General features: G+C 38.3%; 1 protein-coding gene across 1 annotated transcript in view; it reads right to left on the bottom strand.

Moving 5' to 3' along the window:
• Window positions 1–10,182, bottom strand: part of LRRD1 (leucine rich repeats and death domain containing 1) — a 34,268-nt gene extending 24,086 nt beyond the window's left edge. The window contains exons 1-2 of the mRNA XM_054564191.1: window positions 9,938–10,182; window positions 9,497–9,669 (exon numbers count right to left, since the gene is read on the bottom strand). Coding sequence (XP_054420166.1) covers window positions 9,497–9,669; window positions 9,938–10,182 — 418 coding nt within the window. The remainder of the gene's footprint in view (window positions 1–9,496; window positions 9,670–9,937) is intronic.
• Window positions 10,183–12,053: the final 1,871 nt, after the last annotated feature.

Genomic DNA, 12,053 nt, shown 5'->3' with positions numbered 1-12,053 from the left:
TACAAATCGATAATTACAGAACAGTCTTGGGGGTATGAAGGACAGCATTGGGAATAAATAATGTCTTTAGGTCCTTTATTTACAGTGACTGAGATTCTTTCTCTAGATACAGCTCTCTCAGTTTTATTCAGCTGAATGAATAATATTATAATAACTACATATGGTGTCAGATGGTTTCTAGATTTATCAGGGTGATCACTTCTTAAGTTTTATAATGTCTATTTATTGGGTTTTACACCTGAAACTAATATAATATTGTGTGTCAACTGTAATTTAAAAACGAAAAATTATTTGAAGTAAAACAAAAAAACGATATTACCACAACTACCTCGGCCTTCAGCAACCACTAACCTGATCTGTTAACAGTCAAGACTGTGGAGGCAAGACCCTCCACTAGACTTGCTGAAGGCTCAAATGATAGTTAAGATTTTTTATCAATAAAGTATTTTTAATTAACATAAAGTATATACAAATATATCAGTAAAATATATAGAAAGCCCAGAAACAGGCATTTGATTATGACATATGAATACTTGATTTATGAAAAAGATGGGAGTTTGGAGCATTGGAAAAAAGGTGGGCTTTTCAAATATGATGCTGGAAAACTGGACAATTAGTGAACTGGAAAATATGTCTGAAAGATAAATCCAAGATGTAGAAAAGAGAGATAAAGATATGAAAATATAAAAGAACACATGAAAAATACAATGAGAATGACTAACATAAATCTAATTAGAGTTCTAGAAGGAGAAAGTGGAGATAAAGAAAGGCAATATTTAAAGAAATAATGGAAATTTTTCAATTTCCAAAATTGAAAAATATGAATCCACAGATTCATGGTATACAACATATCCAAAGCAGAATAAATAAAGTTTCATCCTGAAACTAAAGAACAATATAAAAAATGAAAATATCATGAGAGTAGTTTGAGAGAAGGCAGGGAACACCTACAAAGGAATGGCATGATGAGAATAGACCTCCTAGCAAAACCACAGAAAAGCTAGTGGACAGTGGAATAACTTATTTGAAATGTTGAGAGAATGTCAGTGTTAACCTAGAATTGCGTATCCAGCCAAATTATCACTCAAAAGTAAAAATGAAAATAAAACCATTTGAAGAAAAACAAAACCAGTAACTTCTACCACCAAGAGAATTCCTCTAAAGGAACTTCCCAAAGATGTACTTTAAGGAAGAGAAAAAGATACAGAGGATGGTCTGAAATTCAAGAGGGAATAGTGAGCAAGTAAAATGGTAGACACATATGTACAATAAATCCAAAGAAATAATACTCTTTGTAAAACAATAATAGTGTGTCATATAGGGCATTAAAGAAGACAGAACTGGAATATTATACAATAATAATGCATAGGGAATCTCCCTGAATATACTTAGTAAGTACAGGGGGTAATGGTGACTGCAGTGTAGAGGTCCGGTAGACAGCAGCTTTGCCAAGTAATTAAAGTCAACATCACTAGTACATTATGTACTCCCAGATAAGAAGGACTGAAGAAGTCATATCACTTCTGTGATTCTCTCCAAAAATACATAATCTCAGTCTAATCAGAAAAAAAAACAGTAGAAAAATTCAAATTGAGGACATTCTGCAAAATAACTAACTCCTTAAAATGTTGAGGTCATAAAAAACAAGGAAAGACTCAGAAACTGTCACAGACTGAAGGAGACTAAGGAGACATGACAATTAAATTTAATTTGGGATCTCAGATTTGATCCTGGAACAGAAAAAAAGATAGTGTAAAAGCATTAATTCCAAATAAAATCTGTTTTATAGTTAGTCCTATACCAATGTAAATATTTTTGTTTTGATAATTGTACTATGATTATGAAAAATATTTATATTAGGGGAAGCTGGGTGAAGGGTAAAAGGGAATTCTTACTAGTGTAACTTTTTTAGAAATCTGAAATTACTTTAAAATAAAATAACAATACCTCAGCTAAATGGAGTTATTCAGCCCGAGCTGGTGTGGCTCAGTGGACTGAGTGCCGGCCTACAAACCAAAGGGTCACCGGTTTGATTCCCAGTCAGAGCACAGGCCTGGGTTGCAGGCCAGGTCCCCATAGAGGGGAGTGGGAAAAACAACCACACATAGATGTTTCTCTTCCTCCCTTTCCTCCTCCCTCCTCCTCTCTAAAAATAAATCAATAAAATCTTTTTTTTAAATGGATTTGTTCAGCATTAAGACTGTTAGATATGCTTGATAAAATTTGATAATGTTATTAAAAGAACAAAAATAGAGGGAATAAATTCAACTGTTAGAAAAACTCTAACTAAGGGGAAAACACAAAAGGAGAACAATAGCAAAATTCAGTCAGATTTTTTTAAAAAGCAATAAAAGAGAAGAAAAGGAGAAATTAGAAAAATTTTAAATAAGATAAAAACAAGTCCAAATAGATTGATAATAAAAATAAATGTGAATAGACTAAATGACCAATTTAAAGTCAGCTTTGTAATAAACAAGACCAAACCTAAGTGCTGTTTTTGAAAAATGACTCACAGAAAGGTTGTAATTAAATGGATGGAATCCATGCAGATATAGACATTGATTAATGACAGCTTAGTGCTAACATCACTAGGGAAAGGATGATTTTGACTGGGTCAATTGGGACTCCATATAGAAATAAAAAGATATTTGACCCTATTATGCCATCCACAAAAATCAATCTTAGATTGGCTATAGATTTAAATGTGAAAAGTAAAATAGTAAGACTCCAAGTAGATGTTACAAGTAGATGCACATGACATTAGGATAGAGAATGAAAGAATTAAAAAAAATTTTTTGTTATGCTGTCTGTATTCAGATCATTTTTTAAAAATTTCAATTACAGTTGACATGAGAATGAATTCTTAAGTGGACCTATAAAGTACTGTTTGTAATAATAACAGATTGGAAAAAACATAAATGTCCAGGATTGGAGACATGTTGAATAAATTATGTTATATCGATGCATAGACCTAGCTTCAACAGAACCTTAACCACACCAGGCTGGACTGGGGTTTAATAAATACACTTTGGATTTTGCTTTAACTTGATGTTAAAAGTTATTAAGATAATCTGTGTACAAATGATCTGCACTCAAAAAGTTTCTCAAAATATGTGGCTTTAACTATAATTTTAACTATGACTTAATCAAAGTATTTAGGTTTATAATTTTCCATTTCTGCAGTGTGTTTTGTCATATTTTAATTTTAGTGCCTTGTTTAAGAAATTCTTCTATATTTACTTCTGTATTAATCAGGGTCCCACATGAAAGATGTGATCCACTCAAACTGAGTAATTTAAGGAAAGTTTAACAAAGAGCTTATTTACAAAGGTGGAGATAGAATATAGAGAAACCACAGAGGGTAGTGTTGTATTCTAGTGCTAGTAACAATAAGCCCCATTGTTGCTCCTGAGCCTACAGGAGAGAAAGAGAGAACACAGACAGTGCACTGTGGACAAAGGCCACCTGACAAGAACTGGGCCATTGGATTTATTCGCCTGTCTCCCTTACTGTGGCATTACTGCAGTCATGCCACAGTAAGGGAGACAGGAATAAATTCTTAATCTCACTCCCATCTCTTCTTATCTTTTGCTGTAGATCCCCATTTGCTGAAAAAATGGAAGCCAGAAAGCATAAGACACATGATACAGTCCATGCAGTTTAGCCCCCTGGGGCACAAAGTGGAATCAGAGGGTGGAGATTACAAAAATGGCTAAAAAATTTTCACATTTTTGTATATGCCCCAAGAGACTGAGTCTATTTCTCCACCTCTTGAGTCTCAGCCCACATGACTGACTTTGGCCAATGAGGCATTAGCAAACACGACACTTGCAGAGTTTTGAGAGACGCTTAAGACATGGGAGCTTATGAAACTGCCAGTCTCTGAGACCCTCTATTATCTGTGCTAGGTGAAGAAGTCTGAGGTAGCCTGCTGGATGAGAAACATTTGACTAGTTTCTTCAGCCTTCAGCCAGGCATCACTCAGAAGCAGAGTGACCTAGCTGACTGGCAGGTGATCACAGATGCATGGGTGAGAACTGCCTAGCTGAGCCAGTCTCAAATGGCTAAACCACAAAATTATGAGTTCAATTAATTGTTATGCAGCAGACACTAATTGATATAAGGGGCAAATGGAAGATATCCAGCAAAAACTCTAAAACATTTTATGCTTTGCCTTTCATAGTTAGTTCATACAGAAATCATTGTGTGTATGCTACTACGTAGGGATCTAATTTTAATTTTTTCTTCTGTCTAGTCAGTTGTTTCTGGCAATTTATTGAATACTAATTCTTTTCTTCACTGATTTCTAATTCTACCTCAATAATACATCATATATGTGTGGAGCTGTTTCTGGACTTTCAATTCTATTCCTTTTATCTGTTTGTCCAAATTTGAATCGTTACCACGGTTTAATGATTGTAACTTTATAATAAACCTTGATATCTGGTAGAAAAAGTCCCCACACCTTATCCTTTTTCTTTAAAACTATGGTGGTTATTCTCAATCCTTTACATAGCTAGATCAATTTCAGAATTAGAGTTTTAAGTTCCACAAAATACCTTGATTGTATTTCAATAAGAATTTAATTAAATTTGTAAATTAATTGGAAAAGGAGTGATATATTTCTATCATCTTTTTTAATATATATTTTATTGATTATGCTATTACAGTTGCCCCATTTTTTTCTTCCCTTTACTCCTCTCCACCCTGCATTGCTCCCCACTCAGCACTCCCGCATCATTAGTTCATGTCCATGGGTCATATAAGTTCTTTGGTTTTTCTATTTCCTATACAATTCTTAACCTCCCCTGCCTATTTGTACCTACTATTTATGCTGCTTTTTCCCTGTACCTTTCCCCCCATTCTTTCCCCTCCCCCTCCCTACTGATCTCCATTTCTATGATTCCGTTCCTATTTTACTTGTTTGCTTAGTTTGTTTTTGTTTTTAGGTTCAGTTGTTGATAGTTGTGAGTTTGTTGTCACTTTACTCTTCATAGTCTTTGATATTCTTTTTCTTAGTTAAGTCCCTTTAATATTTCATATAATAAGGGCTTGATGATGATGAACTCCTTTAACTTTACCTTCTTTGGGAAGCACTTTGCCCTTCCGTTCTAAATGATAGTTTTGTTGGATGGAGTAATCTTGGATGTAGGTCCTTGCCGATATCCGTAGGTCAGCTGATAGTAGTATGAGAACTCCTTTGTAGGTTGACTGTCTCCTTTTCTCTTGCTGCTTTTAAGAGTCTCTCCTTATCTTTAATCTCAGTTAATCCAATTATGATGTGCCTTGGTGTGTGCTTCCAACTTCTTTGGGACTCTCTGAGCTTCCTGGATCTCCTGGAAGTCTATTTCCTTGGCCAGATTGGGGAAGTTCTCCTTCATTATTTGTTCAAATAAGTTTCAATTTCTTGCTCTTCCTTTTCTCCTTCTGGCACCCCTATGATTCGGATGTGGGAATGTTTAAAGTTGTCCCAGAGGTTCCTAAACCTCTCCTCATTTCTTTGAATTCTTGTTTCTTCATTCTGTTCTGGTTGAATGTTTACCTCCTCCTTCTGCTCCAAATTGTTGATTTGAGTCCCAGTTTCCTTCCCTGCACTGTTGGTTCCCTGTATATTTTTCTTTATTTCACTTAGCATAGCCTTCACTTTTTCCTCCATGTTGTGACCATACTCAATCAATTCAGCGAGCATCCAGATTAGCAGTGTTTTGAACTGTGCATCTGATAGGTTGGCTATCTGTTCATCGCTTAGTTCTATTTTTGGAGCTTTGGAGCTTTGGTCTGTTCTTTCACTTGGGCCATATTTCTTTGTCTCCGCGGGCCTGTTACACTGGGAGGGGCGGAGCCTTAGGTATTCGCTGGCGGGGGGGGGGGGGGCGGGGGGGTGGGCGGGGGGGGGGTGCAGGGAGCCGGGGACAACCCAGGTCGCTGAGTTGTCATGCTGTCCATGGGGGAGGGGTCCAAGAGGGAACAATGTTGCTTGCTCTGCTCTTGGCTGGCTTTCAGTCACTTCTCCTGCTACCCACAAGCAAATTGAGCCCTTCTGGTGCTGATTCCTGGGTGGATGGGTTTGTGTACATTCTAGGTCTCCCCAATGGGTCTCTCCAACAGACTTTCCTGTGAGGCTGGGAGTCTATCCTGCCACTGCAACCCCCAGAGGTTTTTACCTCCTGAGGTTTTGAGGCTTTCTTTTCTCACACTGGAACCCTGGATTGTGCGGTCTGTCTCGCTCCCTAGCTGTTCCTCCCGGTTTATCTGCAGGCAAATGTGGGACTGCCTGGTCCGCCAGTCGCCGCCTCGCCTGCCCAGGCCTCCAGTCAGTCACCACTTTGCCATGCATCCCCTGTGCCCAGGCTGCCCATCTCCGCCACTACTACAGGTCTGGATGAATGTTTCTTCTTTAGCTCCTTGGTTGTCAGACTTTCATACAGTTTGATTTTCTGGCAGTCCTGGTGATATTTTGTTTTTAAATTTCTTGTCCTTCTTTTGATTGTGCAAGGAGGCAAAGTGTATCTACCTGTGCCTCCATCTGGGCCGGAAGTATATCAGGTCTTCTTATGTAATGACACGATATGTTTCCGTTGCTATTAGGCATATCTATTTTCTATGCCTTTCTCTGGTTTTAAAAATATTTGGTATATTGGAACACTACTAATTTTTGTATGTTGATCTTATGTCCAGCAATCTGACTAGGCTCTCTTGTTAGTTCTAATAACTTTAATATTCTAATAATAATCTAATATTTTTTCAGATTTCCTATAACGACAGTATTGTAAATATTGGCAGTTTTTGTTTCTTCTCATCCAATTCTCTGATTCTTATCTTACTGTATTTGTTAAGACCTTCAGTTCAATGTAGAATAGGAAGGATGATAGTAGCTATCTTTGCCTTATTTCTTTAATCTGCTAATATAAATATTATTTTAATACATTTTCTTTATTGAACATTGGCGTTTCTTGGATAAATCAAACTTAGTCATGATATATTACTTTTTAATTCACTTCTAAATTGCTCAGAAGTTTATGCCTATGACTATTAGTACTGCTGATAACTGTCCTTCTGTACTGTTCTTATCCAGTTTTGCTGTCAAGGTTGTACTACCCTCATGAGCTGGGTAACTCACCCTAATTATCTGTTATAGTAGTAATCTGTTCCCTGAAGGTTCTGTAAAACTTGATTTTTGAAATCTTATTAGTTTGACCTAATGGTTACTGCTTTGTCCAAGCTTTATTTAATTCTTGAGATGTGTGAGGAAGTAACTGCTTTCTCCTGGCTCCATGATTCCATACAGAAGTAACTATGTGTGTGTAATGCCTTTGGCCTTGAGCCTCATCTTCACCATACTTCCTCTACAGAGACTTAGATGACTGATTTCAGCTCTCTCTGGGCTCTTTCCTTCAGGGTTTTTTTTTTTTTTTTTTTTTTTTGGTTGCAAGCTTTGTGTTCTAGTCAGCTGTCCTTCATAGAGGTATTGTCCTTCAAAGATGTTTGCATACCTCTTTGGGGAACCAAGGTTTTTCCAACTGTGTGATGACAAAGTAATAATGTCAAATTCAGGGGCAAGTAACTACAAGTCCACTTAGCTGTATATCAAATTTACTTTCTCAAAATTGTTTAATCAGTAATAAATATGATATCCTCATTCCCTCTGCCTGATTATATTTAATGATAAAGAGTTTGAGATGGGGCCTGGCTGGTGTGGCTCAGTGGACTGAGTGCTGGCCTCCAAAACAAGAGGTCACTGGTTCGATTCCCAGTCTATGGTACATGGCTGGGTTGTGAACCAGGTCCCCAGTGGGGGGCGTGCAAGAAGAAACCACACATTGATGTTTTTCTCCCTCTCTTCCTCCCTCCTTCCTCCTCTCTCTAAAAAATAAATAAAATCTTTTTTAAAAAGTTTGGAAGGGGAAGGAAGTATGTTATTCTTTAACCACTTCTCAAATTGCACCATCTGGGGTGTAGGCTGCATACTTTGAAAAATAAATACAATTGGGAAAATTAAGACTCTGGGGTGGCAAGTGTTCAGGATTTATGGCCTTAGAGTTTTGATCTTGGCATTTTGTAGCAGCCTAGATTGTGTAGTTTTGTAAGGATGGCATCTTGGGGTGGCATTAGCCCTTGGACTTTAGTAAGGATGACATACATAGAATTGTGATCTTGATTGGTCACCACTATTTATGGTAGTTTTATCCCCAGGTGTTTGGTGTTTTTCTGCAAAAGGGTTGTTTTGGTTTTATTTTTTAATAGTGGTAAAATAGACATAAATTTATTATTTTAACTAGTTTAGTATTAAGTTAGTAATATTAATACATTCACATTGTTTTTTTTTAACAAAAGGGCTGTTTTTTAAAAAAAAGCAAAATTATTAAACAAGAGCTGCTCTGGTCTCCATGTGTGGGAATGCCTACAGATTGGCCATGAATACTACAGCCAACTTGGACTGGTATTCTAGGAGAGAATGAGCCAGAGATGAGATTTCCTGTTCCACTGACCCAAATTAGGTCATGTACCCAACCCTGAACTGATGACTGTGGCCTGGAGCCAGAGTAATACTGTTGTTTTAGATACTGCCACATGGCTCACTCCTAGAGCCAGGGGTAGCATACTCCTCTCCCAAATCATGGGGAGATAAATTAGATATATAGATGATAGATAATAGATAGATAGATAGACAGATAGATAACAGGGAGACAGAGCAACCCAAAGCTAGAACAGATGCTAAAGTAGCAACTCCGTCCCCGATAGCCACTTCTTAGAGATACCTAGTGATTATCATGTATATACTTTTTTTTTTTTTTACAAAATTGAGACCTTACTATGTAGCATCATTGTCCAATACAGTAGCTACTAGTCACACATGACTGTTTCAACTTAAATTAAGTTACAATTTAACTCAATCACAGTAGCCACATTTCAAGTACTTAATAGCCATGCATGGCTGGTAGCTACCTTGTTGGATGATTTCCATCATCACGGGATAGACATCAGAATTAACACATGATTTGAAATCAAATATCTGAAAAGCTTATCTTTCATGCCTGCAATGTATTCCATTGAAGGATGTACCAACAATTATTTAACCATTCCCATGTGAACATTTTTAAACTGATACATTTAGTTAAATATCATTCTAAACATGTGTGCAAGAAAATCTTTCTCGTCTCATCCTCACAAGCACCGAAGGTCTCATTTGAAAGCAAATATTGCAAAAATATTGAAATAGATCCCAACTGTTTTATAAATATTAGTAAAGTTGAACAATGACCCAATGAAATTTGTTACATATCTGAAAGACATGAACATTCAGGGACGGTTTTTTACTGTACAGCAGCATCAACAAATCGTTTCCTGGAGTGCCGAGAAAAGGCCACTCAACAGAGGCTAATGCAACACGTGGGACAGGATGCACACACGTGAGAGATGGTAATCCTCGGGCGTGAAGAAAGGGAAGGACAGGGAGTGCTGCAGGTGATGAGGCGAAATGAGAGAAAGAGAAAACCTGGGGTTGGTTTAGAAGGTTGCTGAAGTAAGTCACAGCCCTTCCAGGTAGCTGGAGCTTCCCGCAGCGCGCAGCGAAGGCTCCGGGGCCCGGCGCTGACGCGGCCGCCAGAGTGTGCCGGCGTCTCGACGGAGCTGCGCCTCTGCTCGTTTGTGAGCTGGCTCCGGGTCACACTAGAACACTGCGGGGCAGGCCAGGACCTCTACCAATTCCCCAGCAGGGGAGAGGACGCGCGCCTGGGACCTTGGCTTGCACATTGGACTCTCCCGGGGAGACTGAGGTTCTGATTTAATTGGTCTGGGGTGGCCCGGGCATCTGATTCTAATGAGCAGCCAGAACGGAGAGCCACCGGCCTGGGCCCTGGTCCTCGAAGGTTCTCACCACGCTAATAATCCACACGAGTCCGACTTCGTAGATAGTAGCTCTATGAGGTGCTTCTACCGCGCTTTGTCTTCACAACTGGGTGAACAGCAGGCAATACAGGCGCACTGAAAATGCCGCTTAGTGACGTGAAGGACCCAGCTTGTAGCTGTTTGACCAAACCACCTCATGGAGTCCGACCTCTTTTCGTCTCGGGTACCCCTAGACCATTCTCCAGGCCAAGCCGGGCTCCAAACCATGAACCGAGCTGAAGGCGAGCGATCAGAACCCAAGAATAACACGGCACGCTCACCTGATAGCCCCATTGCTTAAAGGAATCCCCGAGACCACACTGATTTGGAGACTTGGAGGCGATCTGCCTTTCCAGTTACCAGGGAGAGTATTGGGGGATGAGTGTGGGCAGGAGAGATGGCTGAGCTTTCAGAAAGTTCCTGAGGTGACTGTCGCCTCCCTTCTCCCATCATCTAAACAGCAGGACAGGTCAAGTTACAAGACTAACGTCTTAACCTAATATAACCAAAACACCGTATTTATGAGAAAAACAGGAAGTATTTGTAGAAATATGAGTAAAAAATTGAAGAAAGAGACATAAAGAGCTTTTTAAAAAGGGGAACAGAAAACTTAAAAAGGATCCTGTTTGGTTCCCTGGCCTGGTGGCCGCCACCTTGGTGAACAGTCACAGCCCTCCTGGTTATCAGGGTGGTTAGCCCGCCGCTTTACCCAATCCTCTTCCACAGCCTTGCAACTATTATCAAATTGTGTCAGTGTATGGACCTTCCAATCACTTCCATTTCTGCCAAATTCCAATTTGGAATTTAAAGTCGAATAATGAATTCGATTGCCTTTCTAGAATAGATGAAAAGCAGTGAGGCTCCCTTTTATGTAATAATTCTGTGTGTGTAGCTTTTATAGTATGCCATTTTGTGGACTGGAATGCAGGGTGCCACCTGCCTAATGACTTCCCTGGTGACTGCTTGGCAATACATGCATATAATTTGCTGGTGTTCCAGAAGCCTGTGTTGGTTTTTTAAAAATTGAGATATAGTTTCCATATAACATCAGGTTAGTTTTTGGTGTACAAAATACTGATGTGATATTTGTACATTTTGCAAAGCGATCACCACAAAATATAGTTAACATCTGTCACCATACATAGTTACAATTTTTTCCTTGTGATGAGAACTTATAAGATCTAATCTTTTAACAACTTTGTGTATCACATTTTTTTTATCCATTTGTCTATTGGTGGACACTTAGGTTTCTTCTGTGTCTTGGCAATTGTAAATAATGCTGCAATAACTATATGGGTGCATGTAACTTTTTAAGTTACTGTTTTTGTTTCTTTCAGATAAATACCCAGAAATGAAATAGCTGGATCATATAGTAGTTCTATTTGTAATTTTTTGAGGAAACTCCATACTGCTCTCCATAGTGGCTGTACCAGTTTACATTTCCACCAACAATGCACGAAGTTTCCCTTTTCTCTACATCCTCGTCAGTTATTATTTATCTTTGATAGTAGTAATTTTAACAGGTGTGAGATGATATCTCATTGTGGTTTTTGTTTGCATTTCCTTTATTAGTGATGTTGGGCACCTTTTCATGTACCTGTTAGCTATCTGTATGTCTTTGGAAAAATGTCTATTCAGATCCTCTGCCCATTTTTTAATCAGATTTTTTTTTCCAATTGAGTTGTACAAATTCTTTATATATTTTGGTTATTAGCTTCTTATCAGACTTGTAAATATTATCTCCCACTCAGTAAGTTGTTGAGGTTGCCTTTTCATTTTCTTGATTATTTCCTTTGCTGTGAAGAAACTTTTTAGTTTGATGTAGTCTCACTTGTTTATTTTTGTTTTTGGTGTCAAATCCAAAAGATCATCACCAAGATTGATGTCAAGGAACTTGCCCCCTATTTTCCACTTAGAATTTCTAGGGTTTCAGGTCTTACCTTCATGTCTTTAATTCATTTGAGTTCACTTTTGTGTATGATGTTAGATAGTTGTTCAGTTTCATTCTTTTGTAGGTAGGTGGCTGTCCAGTTTTCCCAATACCATTTATGGAAGACACTGTCCTTCCATTGTATATTGTTTGCTCCTTTATCATAAATTAATTGACCATATGTGTGGGGGTTTATTTCTGGGAAGTCTATTCTATTCCATTGATCTATGTGTCT

Source organism: Pteronotus mesoamericanus, unplaced genomic scaffold (genome assembly GCF_021234165.1).
Source record: "Pteronotus mesoamericanus isolate MK-2021 breed Mesoamerican mustached bat unplaced genomic scaffold, CSHL_Meso_final scaffold_85, whole genome shotgun sequence".
NCBI lineage: Eukaryota > Metazoa > Chordata > Mammalia > Chiroptera > Mormoopidae > Pteronotus > Pteronotus mesoamericanus.
Note: the sequence above shows the minus strand (reverse complement) of the source record. Positions and strands in the feature narration are given on the sequence as shown.